General features: G+C 32.6%; 1 protein-coding gene and 1 non-coding gene across 3 annotated transcripts in view; both read left to right on the forward strand.

Moving 5' to 3' along the window:
* IPO7 (importin 7) overlaps positions 1-15,010 on the forward strand; it is a 40,723-nt gene extending 25,713 nt beyond the window's left edge. For both annotated transcript variants that reach the window (XM_006905626.3, XM_025038872.1), the window contains 13 exons: positions 1,351-1,440; positions 1,853-2,018; positions 2,208-2,368; positions 3,583-3,711; positions 5,296-5,362; positions 5,446-5,571; positions 6,041-6,138; positions 7,492-7,587; positions 8,528-8,748; positions 8,842-9,047; positions 9,834-10,040; positions 11,800-11,916; positions 12,710-15,010. In XM_006905626.3, coding sequence (XP_006905688.1) covers positions 1,351-1,440; positions 1,853-2,018; positions 2,208-2,368; positions 3,583-3,711; positions 5,296-5,362; positions 5,446-5,571; positions 6,041-6,138; positions 7,492-7,587; positions 8,528-8,748; positions 8,842-9,047; positions 9,834-10,040; positions 11,800-11,916; positions 12,710-12,807 — 1,782 coding nt within the window. In that variant the 3' untranslated portion in view covers positions 12,808-15,010. The remainder of the gene's footprint in view (positions 1-1,350; positions 1,441-1,852; positions 2,019-2,207; positions 2,369-3,582; positions 3,712-5,295; positions 5,363-5,445; positions 5,572-6,040; positions 6,139-7,491; positions 7,588-8,527; positions 8,749-8,841; positions 9,048-9,833; positions 10,041-11,799; positions 11,917-12,709) is intronic.
* LOC112469560 lies at positions 1,587-1,771 on the forward strand. The gene has a single exon (XR_003042677.1). It is a non-coding gene; the product is annotated as a small nucleolar RNA SNORA23 (small nucleolar RNA).
* Positions 15,011-15,100: the final 90 nt, after the last annotated feature.

The raw sequence follows: 15,100 nt of genomic DNA on the forward strand, positions 1-15,100 counted from the left end.
GTGGTTTATATCTTTACTTTCTTGATGGTGTCCTTTGAAGTATAAGTTTTGATATGATTTTGAAATAATACCCAGTTTATCTCTTCTTCTTTTGTTGCTTATGCTAAAGTTATTTCCTTTTGCATGAGTTTTCATATAGCAAGATGATTGTAAAATATTGTATTTTTTCTCAAAAAATTGATGTTTAAGGAAATTTGTACACATGAATGCATTCATTCATGGCCTAGAAATATCATGCTTTTGTGACAAACTTGTAAAGAATGAATGATTGGATTAGATGATATATCTTTAGAATCCTTAACTTAATTATATACATTATGTCAAACTTTTTCATAAATAAGATCTGAAATTTGTTTTCACTTTAATAAATGGAAACTATTCTAATTGTAAGTAAATATTTAGTCATAGTACATCCCACTCCCAGTAACCTTGCTTCATATGATGCTGTATTGAATTTGTCCCTGTTAAGTTGTGTGCATATTTTGTGTCACTTCAGTTTTTCTATACCTGTCCACCCATCCTTCTTTTAGTTCCTAAAGTATAAATTAAAGACAGTCATTATTTGCTGTATAGAAGGCTGGAAATGAGTCAGTTCTTAGTACATTCAGATTTTTTTGTTTTAACTTTTTACTTTTAAATAATTTTAGATTTACAGAAAAATTGCAAAAATAGTTTTCATTACTTTTCACCCAGCTTCCCCTAATTTTAGCATCTTAGCCATGCTGTAATTCTCAAAACCAGGAAGTTATTGATATGATACTATTCACTAATCTACAGATGCCTTTCACATTTTTCAAGATTTTCCACTAATGTCCATCTTTCTGGTCCATGATCCATCCATTCCAGGATTTCACATTGCATTTAATTCTTTTGTCTTATTAGTCTTCTTCAGTTTTGTAAGTGTTTATAAGTTTTTAATGTTGATTTAATATACAGTTAAAGGAACTTTTCTTAAAAGCAGGTTAACATTTAGAAAATACAAGTATCTTAGCTATCCAGATTATTACTTTGAAAGCAGGCAGGATATTTTTCAATCTATGTTATGTTTATTTGGACATTCCCACAGGTTTTTTCATTATAATAGTTTTATAAGGTAAGGAATAAAATTAACCACATTCCATTAGATCATTGCTGCTAAGATTTGGCATAATTGTTTCTAAACATGATATAAAAAATGTATTTGGTTGGTTTTGATGGTAGAGTTTGAGAATAACAATTGGATGTGGATCTTGGGGTTCAAAGAGTCATAATAAATGTGTGTTTTAACAGTAGTAGTCATTTTAACACTGGTCTATTTGAGTTGGTTATATTTGGGATTCGTTCAAAAATAATTTTTGTTTATATTTACAGAAAAAGATCTACAAAGATCAGATGGAATACATGTTGCAGAATCATGTGTTCCCTCTCTTCAGCAGTGAACTAGGCTACATGAGAGCAAGGGTATGTTTTAAAATTGTGTTAATTTATATATTTACATCTTATAATGAATGACTACTTGTGTGAACTTCAATGTAGAAAATTTAATGTTCACTTTAAAAGCCATATTTCATTTTAGACTTATGTTTTGTGTAAATCTTTAATTGGCTGCTGTAATGTGTGCATAGTTTTCATCTGTGTCTGATAGCAGTATCTGTCTGTGTTTTGCATTCAGATCTTGCTATCCACACAAACATCATGCAGCCAAAGAGTAAGTTGGGATCATAGTACTGGTCTAGTGTTGTCTCATTGGACATAATTTACCACTGGCCAGCCTCCAAATTCCCATACACAGAACTTAGGGAATAGAGATAACTGTAGCTTAGATGAATTTAATGTAAGATATCTATAGTAACTCACTGCATTTTTTAAAAAGGCTTGCTGGGTTCTTCACTATTTTTGTGAAGTGAAATTCAAAAGTGACCAGAATCTGCAAACGGCCTTAGAGCTGACACGAAGATGTCTCATTGATGATAGGGAAATGCCTGTGAAAGTGGAAGCTGCTATTGCACTTCAAGTGTTGATCAGCAATCAAGAAAAAGGTAATGGGTTTATATCTCAAATAGTGCAGTGTGTTTACACATAAGTGTACAAGACGTAATCCTAGAAACCTGAAACATTATCTTTTTATGTGAAAGTATCTCTTTTTTACTCTTTGGTGTATGTTGTATCAGATTTTAAGGAGTTTTATCTATTTTTGGCTAACATTTTTCTCTCTTTACCTCTTATAGCTAAAGAATATATCACGCCATTTATCAGACCTGTAATGCAGGCTCTTCTTCATATTATAAGAGAAACAGAAAATGATGATCTCACCAATGTAATTCAGAAAATGATCTGCGAATATAGTGAAGAAGTTACTCCTATTGCAGTAGAAATGACACAACATTTGGTATGTTATTTGAAACAATCATATATGTGTTACCTTAGAGGAAGTATTTTCACAGAGCTTACTGTAGGTCAGATACTGTTGTAAGCCCTTGATATATATTTAATTTGTTTAATTCTCACACAATCCTGTGTGGACTATTCCTGTAGTTTTCACACAATCCTGTGTGACTATTCCTGTAGTTTTATACCTCAATTCTCACACAATCTGTAGGTCAGATACTGTTGTAAGCCCTTGATATATATTTAATTTGTTTAATTCTCACACAATCCTGTGTGGACTATTCCATACCTCAAAAATATGAGGTATAAAAGTTAAGTACTTACCCATACCTACAATGAGTGGGGCTGGGATTCACATCAGAGCTGTATGCCTTTACGGTGCACATTTCTAACTGCTACCTCATATTGCTTTATGATTGCCTAGTTCATATAGTTCCCAAAATACTTCGGACCAACTTAGAGATGAAGTAGACGTAATAGTTATAAATTTAAAAAAATGAAATTTGTGTAAATAGTTATTTTATAGATGGCCTTTGTTTACGTAGCCCCAAACATCTGAGAATTAAATACATTATTTAAGGGTAATAAAAAGTATGAACATGTGCACAACAAGTATCCATTCCGTTTTCCTATATAATGATTTATTTGATGAAGTTTATATTCCTGTTAAGTATTAAGGTTTCAGGAATCTCATTCTTGATATTTGCTGTGGATTTAAGCAAAGGCAGCTGATTTTGCAATGGGCAAAGACATTTGAATAAATATAGTAGCATTTATTAAGTATGTATGTATATTGCATTTATAATATATTAATGTGATTATTGGTTACGACTCCATCTTTGTTTCAAAATGATTGAACTTTCATGATTAATATACCTATTTTGGGGCATTGTCAAATGTTATCCAGTAATATTAATAAAAATATTCGTAATATTAAACAGTTTCTATGCTTACCTCATTTAATCCTCATAATATCTCTATGAAGTTCCCAAATGAAATATCAGGAAACAGAGGTCAAATAACTTAAGGTCCCTAGTAAGAGGCAGTGGTACCATTTGATTATAGAGTCCATGTTCTTAATTATTATTAATCAGTTAGGAAACATTGATCGGTTGTGGTGTCCCAGTGAGAACATTTTAAAAATTAAAAATTTTAGACCAAAATATGTTTATGCTGCTTTAATGGCAAACCTGAATTATATTCACTTGAATATAGGCAATGACATTTAATCAAGTAATCCAGACTGGGCCAGATGAAGAAGGAAGTGACGACAAAGCAGTTACTGCAATGGGAATCCTAAATACCATCGACACGCTTCTTAGTGTAGTTGAAGACCATAAAGAGGTAAGAATGATCCAGTGTTGTAAAGGTTTTAGGTTATTTCAAGTCATTCTTCATCAACTGTTCTATGCTTTTTGGAGGATTCTGACATATAATTCTCTGGTTATCTTCTCACGCACTTTGATTTTGCCATCTTTTACCTAGTTCCCTTTTGTAAAGATAGGATTAGTACATTATTTTCGGTTCCTTACTGTTAGAAGGAATAAGAATGAGGTATTCTTATTACTATATCTTCAAAGCTCGGTATTTTGGCTTCCTCTAGGTTACCTTTCTTAAATCCAAAGTGTGGTAATTCTTAAGAAAACATACTCAATCTAGTTTTCCTTTTTAATAAAAATTGTTTTTTAATTATGATGAAATACACATAACAAACTTTACCATCAACTATTTTTAAGCATATCGTTCAGTGGTGTTAAGTACATTCACACCTGTTGTACAGTCATCACCATTATCTTCCTACTTTTCTTTTATCATTATCCTTTAGACAGGTATGAGAAATGTAATCATGAATTTTAAGAACAGAATTATTTAAAATATGCACAAAAGAAATATGCAGAGAAAACTATAAGCAACCCATTATGCACTACCTAAATTTATTAGATTTTAACATTTTATAGTATATTCTTTAGACTTTATTTCCAGTAGAGAAACAATTTCAGAGAGATATAATTGAAACCTTTGGGGTACCACTTCCTAATCCCATTTCACTACTCCCTTCCCTTAGAAGTAATCATTGTCCTGAATTTGGTGTTTATAATTCCAATGCAGATATTAATATTTATAAATTTTGTTTTCAGATTAATTACAAATTGCTAAAAGTAACATGAGATTTTAGTAAACTATTTTTGTATTCTAGATTGTAATTAGAAATAGGCAGACCCCTATAGCTAAGCTTCCTTATGGTTACAGATCAGTTGTTTACAATATTTGAAAAGTTGAAAATGTGTTTAGAACAATATGTATTTGAGATGGATGTTTTGTTTTTATATCTGATTAGTAAATTTTATTTTTTCTCCCCCTTTTTAAACATTCTGATGGAATTCAGGGACTGGGGTTTCAACTGAGGACCATACCGACAATTAGAAAGGAGCTTGTATTATCTGTCTTGTATGACTTGGAGGTCTGGTTTGCCATATGTAGTATAATTATATAAATGGAGGTGACTTAATTATTGGGAGTGGTGGGAATGCCTTCTTTCAAATAATTTTTCTGTAAGCCACTGGCAATGATATTTTCATTACTTCTGGGCCAAATAAATCTATATTTATACACAGATATAAGTCTGTCTGCAGAATGGTTGTGGTTCCTTTATTTTCATAATTAATTTTTTTTCCAGGAAGTTATTCTTTCCTTTTTAGGTAAACTGTGCCTGTTGTTCCTTGTGTTTGCCTCAGTTTAATGGTATTTCATTAAATTTGAATCCAAGTTGATTCACGCATCATAAGATAAGTCATTTCAAAGCAAAGACTTAAAATGATTTCTTAACAGTATTGACTTTATAGTTAAATGCAGTGAGTTACATTATATATTATTAGTAATTCATTCATTGTGCTGCAATTCATAATGGGTTTTTTTCTTCTCTTTCAGATAACCCAGCAGCTTGAGGGAATCTGCTTACAGGTCATTGGAACTGTTTTACAACAGCATGTCTTAGGTATATACCTCTGATTGTACTAAGAATTTACAGCTGTTTCACATCAGCAATCGTTGTCCTAATGACTCAGTGTTCTCTTTTAGAATTCTATGAGGAGATCTTCTCTTTAGCACATAGTTTGACATGTCAACAAGTGTCTCCACAGATGTGGCAGCTTCTGCCTCTGGTGTTTGAGGTTTTTCAGCAAGATGGCTTTGATTACTTTACAGGTAAGTCAAGTCAATATAGAAATACTGAGGATTTCCCCCATTTTGATTCATTTTTTTTGTATATCAGTTGAACAGATACTTTTGAATATTACTAAATGCTTCATTGTTTGGGTAAGTTATCAGTATTAGTTAATGCTCAAGGACGACCCATAGCATTGTTTTCTGTTGCATAGTTTGATTTAGTTATTACTTTAGATTTTTTTCTTTAACTCATATCTTATTCTCTTGCTCCTCCTCTCCCACCCCCCCACCTCACCAGTCAGTCTTTGTGTAATCTTTGTGCTTTAACTAGATATAAAGGAATTCACTTTAGTAATTGTTCATTTCTACATCTAATTAAAAATGAATATACTTTAAAAGTGAATGTTAGGGACAAAACAATTCCAGATTTCTTTTTCTAAGGAAATTTTTCAAAAACAAAGCATTTATATTAGTAAAGACATTTAACTGATGATTTTTATTAATACAGATATGATGCCTCTGCTTCATAATTATGTGACAGTTGATACAGACACACTTCTGTCTGATACCAAGTATCTTGAAATGATATACAGTATGTGCAAAAAGGTGGGTAATTTAATAGAAGAACATATGAGGCTGGTAATATAAAAAGTAGAAATTATAAAGCTACATGATAACCACATTATGGTGAACATATTATTAATGGGTCTGACAGAATAAGGGCTTTAAATGTTATGAACTAAAGACTTTGATTCCTAGATGTCATAGCAATGGTTTTGACAAGTATTTTTCTTTTGTCTGCTCTCTGATATTTAATTGGAGTTATAAATGTTTTTGAGTTTCAGAGTGTCTGGAGTTTATCTTAACTTAGTTCTTTGCTAGGCTTTAAATCTAAAGAAAGAAAGAATCCAGAACTTGAGAGATTTTTGAAAGGATCAGGAATTGTTAGCGATGTTTTATAAAGAAAACTCCTTGGAGGCTGTAGGTTTATGAAGGCTATACGATAATTACGTAGTAAATAGCAAGATTGTAAAATGCGAGGGTTTGTTTAAAAGTCAAAAATACAGTGCCATTTCTTAGAAGAATCATAAGATATGTTTAGGGTGGATGCTACTTTTTTTAAACTAGAGATGGGGGTAAAATACTCATTGGGGTCCCTTCATAGATGTGAAAGTTAATGTAAATGGTAGCATTTGAATTTCTAACAGTGCTTGTTGAGAGGTAGCAGGCTGTTTAACACTAGGCATTTAAGAAATGATTTTGCTCGTGAAATTTTTAGATGTGCTTGTCCTCGTTGATATTGTTCCTTTCTGTGCACTTAGTTACAAAATAATCATCTAGTTATGTTTTCCAGTATTTATTGCCAATAATATTAGTTTTGTTACTGCTCTGGAAATAGATATTATCTATACCATCATATTCCAGAACACTTATCCTTAACACTTGGAGTCCTCTAGCAGGTCAAGTCCATGTTTTTTATTTCTTATTTGGGGACATTTGCCATCAGTAGGCTGCCTTTTCCTCCTCTCTCACTCCAGGGTCAGTATTTTTTATATTTTGAGACTTGTGTAAAGGTTTTCCTAGCAATATCAGTATAGTTGTTTACACAAGAGCCAGATATCACTGAGAAAGGTAAGGTACTTCAACTAAGGTGAAGGTCCTTTGGCATGTTTGTATGAAAAGGTAGTGGTTGTCAACATGCGATAGTCCAGAACAATACTACAGAGAAGTTGCTTTAATTACATAAACCAAGATCCCAGGTTGCTGGAATATGACAGATAGACAAACAACTCCACATCCTCACAGATGCTTTATTTAGACTGTAGTCTGAATATTGTAATCATTCATACTAATTTAGAATATCTTAAATATTCTTAATCAGAAACTGGACAGGAGATAGAAATTCTCAGATTGAAAGGCTTCATGACGCCTTGCTGCAATTTATATTGTGTTGATCAGGTTCTTACAGGAGTTGCAGGAGAAGATGCAGAGTGTCACGCAGCAAAATTGTTAGAGGTCATCATTCTACAGTGCAAAGGGCGTGGCATCGACCAGGTTAGTGAGGCTATCTGTTAATTGTTTGTATGCGAAGCTTCAGAGAGGGAATCTTTCCTTCCTTTTTTTTTTTTTTCTTGCATCGGGCCATTTATTACATATTCTGTACATTATTATTTATTATGATACCTAGGTAATGTTGGTTTAAAATTTAACCAATATATGATGATGTTTAATATGTATATGTTAGTCTATGGCCATACTACCCTGAACAAGCCCGATAATGTCCGATCTTGGAAGCTAAGCAGGATCGGGCCTGGTTAGTACTTGGATGGGAGACCACTTAGGAAGACCATATTCTGTAGATGTGAAAAATAAAAATAAGGGATTGTAAGCTGACAAGGTCCTTGCAATCTGTGAGGTCAACCAAGAGTTGCCTCACCTAAAAAATAAAATAAATAAATAAAAAATAATAATATGTATATATTAAATACAACTGGCAAGTTTTATCGCTACTTGTTATGCAAGGTAAATTTTGACTTAAGGTGTTTTTCATAGTATGTTGTGAGCCTATTGCTTGCCACATTATCACTTTGCATGCGGTAAGATAAATTTAGTTGTTAAATTTCCGTGGTCAGTTTCAGTAGGAATTTTTTGCCAGGTTTGAGATATAATTGAAATATATAACATTGTATAAGTTGGAGATAAAGAGTGTGATGAATTGATATGTGTATATATTGTGTAATGATTACCACAGTAGGGTTAATCCATAGGAATATTTTGAATCCATGATTGCTATTGTGGTGAGGCTCTAATATCTCAGTAAAGTCTTGATTTCCTTTAAAATTAGATTTCCCAGTGCAATGCCTCAACAATAAAAACTGTTCATTCTATTATCTAATGGGGAAAAGCAGTTAGTTGAGGCCACAAGTAAGTTCTATGGGTAGGATAGACTGCTGTTACTTATAATTTTGGAATATTTTGCTATCTTTCTTTACAGTGCATTCCCTTATTTGTGGAAGCAGCTTTAGAGAGACTGACAAGAGAGGTGAAGACAAGTGAACTTCGAACAATGTGCCTGCAAGTTGCCATTGCAGCTTTATATTATAATCCACACCTACTTCTCAACACCTTAGAAAATCTTCGCTTCCCCAATAATGTTGAACCAGTTACAAATCATTTTATTACCCAGTGGCTTAATGATGTTGATTGTTTCTTGGGGTAAGTGACATATGTTGGATAATTGTTTATTTAACTTTGTAAGGAATGCTGCTTATTAAAAAAAAAAGAAATCTTTATTATTTTATTTTTTAGGTTACATGACAGAAAGATGTGTGTTCTGGGCTTGTGTGCTCTTATTGATATGGAACAAATACCACAAGTTTTAAATCAGGTTTCAGGACAGATTTTGCCAGCTTTTATCCTTTTATTTAATGGATTAAAAAGAGCATATGCCTGCCATGCGGAACACGAGAATGATAGTGATGATGATGATGAAGCTGAAGATGATGATGAAACGGGTAAGGGATTTGTGATGGAAGAAGCCAAACCTACCTAGTTAGAAATATCACAGGACTTAACTTGTCTTGTTAGCCATTCTAAAGAAATGTGGGATCATAGCCAAATGTTTTCACATTCATTCATAGAAAGACCGCCTTACCTTCCCACTAGTATAAGGTCAGTGAAGGCAGAAACATCAGCTGTATCTGCAACACATAAAGCAGTTCTAGGCATTTATGGTTTTTAGTGTTGGCAAACATCTATCATTTATTAATGCTAAAACCAAAGCATCTTTGCACTTTATAAAATTAATTGAATGTTGCCTAGTACATTTACCTGTAAAACACTATAGACTACAAGAATATAAATTGGTTGAATGCTGCTTAAGAGAAATTACTGTAATACTTCCAAAATAAGACAGCTATTGCCATTTTTGCTTTTTATCATGTATTAACTTAGCCTTTAAAAACATTGCAAAATATGTTCTGTGGATGTAACGTAAACTATATTACTTTACTGTTGGTGTTTGGTTTGGTATATAACATAAGGCCAAGAGCACACCAAGTGCTGAATCTCGTATTATGCAATCCTTTTTAAACCTCTAATACTAAGAATTGTGTTTGGGTTTCTTGGATTTCAATGAGAATTTTTTTTCTGTTTATTGCTGAATATGTACTTAAACACCAATTCCTGGAACTCTTCCTTGAATTTATTCATTTGTAATTTACTGACAGTTATCACTGTCAGCTTGTTGAGTGGCAGAACATTTCAGTACTAACAAAAGCACCTATTTTATGACTTGCCAGAGGAACTGGGGAGTGATGAAGATGACATTGATGAAGATGGTCAAGAATATTTGGAGATTCTGGCTAAGCAAGCAGGTGAAGATGGAGATGATGAAGATTGGGAAGAAGATGATGCAGAGGAGACTGCTCTGGAAGGCTATTCCACAATCATTGATGATGAAGATAACCCTGTTGATGAATATCAGATATTTAAAGCTATATTTCAGAGTAAGTCAATTTGTTATATGTAATTCAGATACCTCTTTGTGATCGTTTCCCTGAAGCAGTCTGTTCTTATGTTCCTTAAAGCAATTTTGAGTATATTAAACCCAAACTAGAATATGATTAAAGATTATTAGGCAAAGTAAAGTTATTTCTACTGTTGCCATAGTTTGAGAGTATTTTCTCCATCCTGTTATTTTACTTTTATTTATATAATTTTGAAACATGCACATTTTAGGAAGATAGTATAGTTCATAAAGTTTATATAAGGATGATTCTTTCCCACCTCTGATTTCTATCCTCCCAACTTTCCCCAGAAGTATCCACTCTTCTCTTTGTGTGTGTTTATGTGTTTGTGTATCTTTTCTTCCCAGCCAAATCCACACCTGTTAAGGATTTAACTATTTATAATGGCCTTAGAGTCCTTTTTTCCTGTGTCAGTGTATGTGGTTACCGAATACTAGGTGTCAGTTTGGGGTTTTTTTTTTTTACCATTGTTTATTTGGATTTCAACAAAACATATTTGAAACTCTTTTCCCCTAGAGTTAACTGTTGTGCTATTTATTCCTATGCATATGCATTATGAACTTTGATGTAGAATAAATTCTCTGATTAGTTTTCCAAACCTGTGACAAAGCACTTTTGATGCAAGGTTGCAGAAACACAAAGAAATGGTTTCTGAGCTAGATGGCAGGCAGCAAGAATTGATGAAGGTGCCAAGAACTGCTGACTTGCTTTTGTCCATGGCTTTGTATTTTGTAGACTTAAATATGTGTTAATCCTTAAAGGATTAAGGGATTATAATAGAGGGTCTATGCACAGTAAATGCAATAAAATAGAGATATTAAATCATGCAGCTGAATGTCAGATTTACTTCCCACAAATACCTGGGTAAACCTAGTACATGAGGAAACCAGTTTTCATTTTTGAAATTATCCCATTAAAAAAAATTCTTTATAGAGAACACCTCTCCCTCCGTCTCTCCCTCTCACCGCACACACATCCCTTTGTATAGCTATTTAATTGAAAGAAAGAAATACATGGTCAGACTTGCTACCATTATACATCAGTTTATTTTATGCATGTTTTTGTGGAACATTGTAAGGTTTTTAACACGTGCTCTTGTGACATGCTGGGAAAATTTGTTCTCCCTTTTTCATAGATTTAGTTTGACCATTTTTTAGGCTGTAATAATGTATGAGCATTTTCATTTTAACTCATTACTGCACAGCTATCTTTCTATGGAAGAACAATAGATGTATTTAAGAACAGTTTTTGAATAGACAATGCAGAAAGAAATGAGGCATTTATTTTGTACCATTCATCTCTTGCGTCTATTTAATGCTTCTGATTTTTGTTTTTTAATTTCGAGAGTTGAGAATATTAACCAAAGTAGCCTTGATTATTATCAAGTTGCTTTAACTCTGAAACTTTTTAGGGGGTTGGGTTAATTCTATTTCTAAACTTTCCTTAGTTTGTTACTTATTATATAAGAATGGTTTAGGCTTTGAATCCTTATTTACAAGAGATAAGAATTATGAGAATGATTACGTTTTTTTGAGGCATAAAGCTAACCCAGAATTGACACACACCCCTACCCTTGCATCATTTGTTTCACAAATAACTTAAATTATTATTGGGAGAATATAAAATAGGTCAGAATTTTAGTATTGGAGAGTAGAGTACAGGGCATAGAATAGAAAGGAATTATCAGGCCGCTCTTATTGTTGCCCTTTTCACCCTTGTTTCTTTCCTTTTTTGATAGCTATACAAAATCGTAATCCTGTGTGGTATCAGGCTCTGACTCATGGTCTTAATGAAGAACAAAGGAAACAGTTACAGGATATAGCAACTCTGGCCGATCAAAGAAGAGCAGCGCATGGTATGTTAATTGATCACAACCCCTGTTTAATGCGATTAATGATTTGATACCTCTTTAAAATTTTATATTAAATTATTTTAAATTATGTAAAAGTTACAGTTGTAAAAGTTACAGTTGTTGCAGTTGATAGGAGTTCACTCTAACCTGAAGGAATAGAAATGAAGAAATTAATGTGTTTGACTATAGTTTACTGATCCTAAGTGTAGCTGAAGACTATTTTCAATATGCAGAAGCTTTAAGAAGGTTGCTCAAGCTCATGGTGATGGCTTGATAGTTGAAAATCCTATTAAAAGTGTAAAACACTTTTATGAGAACTGCTCTTTCTTAAAAGTGTATTAAAGAAAAATCACAGACATTATCTTTTCATCTTTAAACATTTGCAGTCAATATGCATTTCAAAAAAGAACATTTTAGATACAGCTTAGCCTAATAATTTTCTATGTCTTATTATTATTAGTCAAACTGGTTTTTATATTCAAAGAAGGGTCCTCCTTATAAAAAAAGCCTAGCTTTCTAAAGTGTTTTTTTTATATTTGGATTTGCTTGCATTAGATTCACTAGCTGTTATTCCTTTTGGAAATTGGATCCTATTTAACTCAAAATGTGGTATTCGAAGATTTTTTTAAAAATAGGAAATGAAAAGTTGGCTAAGAAGTCTACAGAATACAACAGGACAGAGAACTTTGAAACTAATATTAGTGAAGCTATTGTTAATGTTTATTAATTTTTTCTGTTCTCCAAAGTAGTAGAATGTTAAAATGCTCTATTAAACTATCACTTATTTGTTTTCTAGAATCCAAAATGATTGAGAAGCATGGAGGATACAAATTCAGTGCTCCAGTTGTGCCAAGCTCTTTCAATTTTGGAGGCCCGGCGCCAGGGATGAATTGAGTTATCACTTTTTTTCCTGCTTTGTGAGTGTAGTGAAGAGCTTGTGTTCCTCCTAGTAGTGGTTCCAGAACTGGTTCATGTTATATACTCTAAACTAATTGATCAATAGATGGACAAAAAAACCCAGGAGGTGGGACCTGATCATGCAACTTGGCACTGAAAAAGAAACCAGAGGGATTTTGGGGGAGGGAGGAAACTTGCGGGGGGTATTTTCTTTATTTTTTGAAGAAAGTAAGATTCTGACTGAAAGTTCAAGTGACACTGTGGAAATATGAAACAAGAGGGGATGTCATGAAGGCAGCTTTTCTTTTTCTGAGGAAAAATAGGCATGGGTTACAGGACTATTTAAAATGTCTCATTTACAGTATAAGCTCAAAGGTAGATGTAATTTTTACACCTATGAGTATTTGTCTGATTTCTGTCTCTTCCTCACCATTGGGTATCTATTCTTCATATGTACATAAGATAAGGTAATCGATAACCTTATTCAGTCTTCATCATTTCCTTCATCAAAGATTGTTTCTATGTAGATTATTGGACATTTATTATAGCACTACATAACTGATTAAAAGAAATCTGTAAATGAATTAGCACTTTCATATTGAAACAAGCCTGCTAGCCTATGTATAAAATAGCAAAATGGTTGCTGTTTATAAAAAGAAGGGATGTATTGGGGTGGGGGGCAGGGGTAATTTCAAGTTATTAATTTAAAAATGAACTAGCAATTTTGTACCTGGTGACTTTGTGGTGCGCTCACCTCTGATAGTGACTTGAATTCGGTATGTTAAAAGGGGTTAGTGGTATTTCATTGCTGCTAAAAAATGGCAACTCCCTCTGTGTCCTGTTTTTTCTTAAAGCTCTCAGTGTACAAGTGGATATTTGGATACAAGACCTTACCGTAGCAAGAAAGGTGATATTTGAAGCATGTAAATTGGATATAAAGTTCTACTCTTAAAGAGTTGATCAAAGAGTATGGCTAAACATCTATATATGCAATCTATTAAAAGAACTTAATTCGGCTATTATGTCTTGATTTGATTGCAGTGTTTTCCTAATTATAAATTTTTTTCCTCACTGGTCTGTTTTTATCTTGTACCTAGAAAGTGTACAGAATGTACACTTTTAAAATTTGACATTTAACACCTGCCTACCCCCATTTCCCTGTCTCCCTTACCCCTCTTGATTGTGGTATCTGATCTTAAATAGATAGGCTGAAGGCACATGGTTCCCTCCAAAAACCACTATTGATACCACTGCAAAAACAAGCCAGCAACAAGACAATGTAGAGAGGTTGGCTTACTTCCCTCTCTCCAAACTGCATGTTCAAAAATAAGCCTTTATTGATCTTAAACATCTGTCAGATGAGTCATACATTGAGTTATTTTTTTATATACATGTATACACACAATATTTCAAATTGAAAGCAACATCTCAATGGATTCAAAAATATTAAATCCTGTTATCTATAACAGACTAGAAAATTTATAACTGTAAAAATAAAACATGCACATATTGATATTTAAAATGCATAATGAAGAAAACCCATTGGTGTTGTGTATTTCTTGTATGCCAATAATTAAGCCACTATTGTTGGCACTGTTTGGTTTTCTATTTTAACACTGAAGGAGTGAAAATATTTCCTATATTTATGAATTTACTATGAAAATCTTGGCAAAAAAAAAAAGAATTGTCTGTCTAAAATGTGTAGGTGAAAACTGTTAATCAAGTATGTTTCTACTTTTTTCCCCCCAAGTTGGACACCATCTGTATACCCTAGGTTGCTTAAGGGGATTTCACTATTATATAAAATCAATAAAATTAAAATGGAGTAGTTGTATATATGCAACATTGTGTACAGAGGGGAGATATTGAATAGTATTAAACATTTTTGTCTTCCTTTACCTTTTATCCCCTTTACCTAATACTTAGTCTACTTTTTTAAATTTCAGACTTCACTGCTCTTTGAATTGATAATTCCAGTTTTCACATTGTTATTGGAAAACCATATCTAATAAAGGTTTCAGTTATTCCCGTGCACAGTATGAAAATTCTCATTTGCTGAGGTTTTGTTTCAAGAAAATGTATTGGTATGTCTTTGAGAACAAGTTTTATTGTTTCCTCTGTCATACAATCCAAACTAATTTCCATTTATGGATTTTTAACAAATTAAAGACCTTAAAATTAAACTATATTTAATATTAAATAATGTTCAAATGGTAGTTTCTCATGCATCAAATATATACCTCAATTATTTTTAGTATTTCCTTAAATTTAACATCAAATTAGTTTCTTA

This window comes from Pteropus alecto, unplaced genomic scaffold (assembly GCF_000325575.1).
Source record: "Pteropus alecto unplaced genomic scaffold, ASM32557v1 scaffold461, whole genome shotgun sequence".
NCBI classification, from domain to species: Eukaryota; Metazoa; Chordata; class Mammalia; order Chiroptera; family Pteropodidae; genus Pteropus; species Pteropus alecto.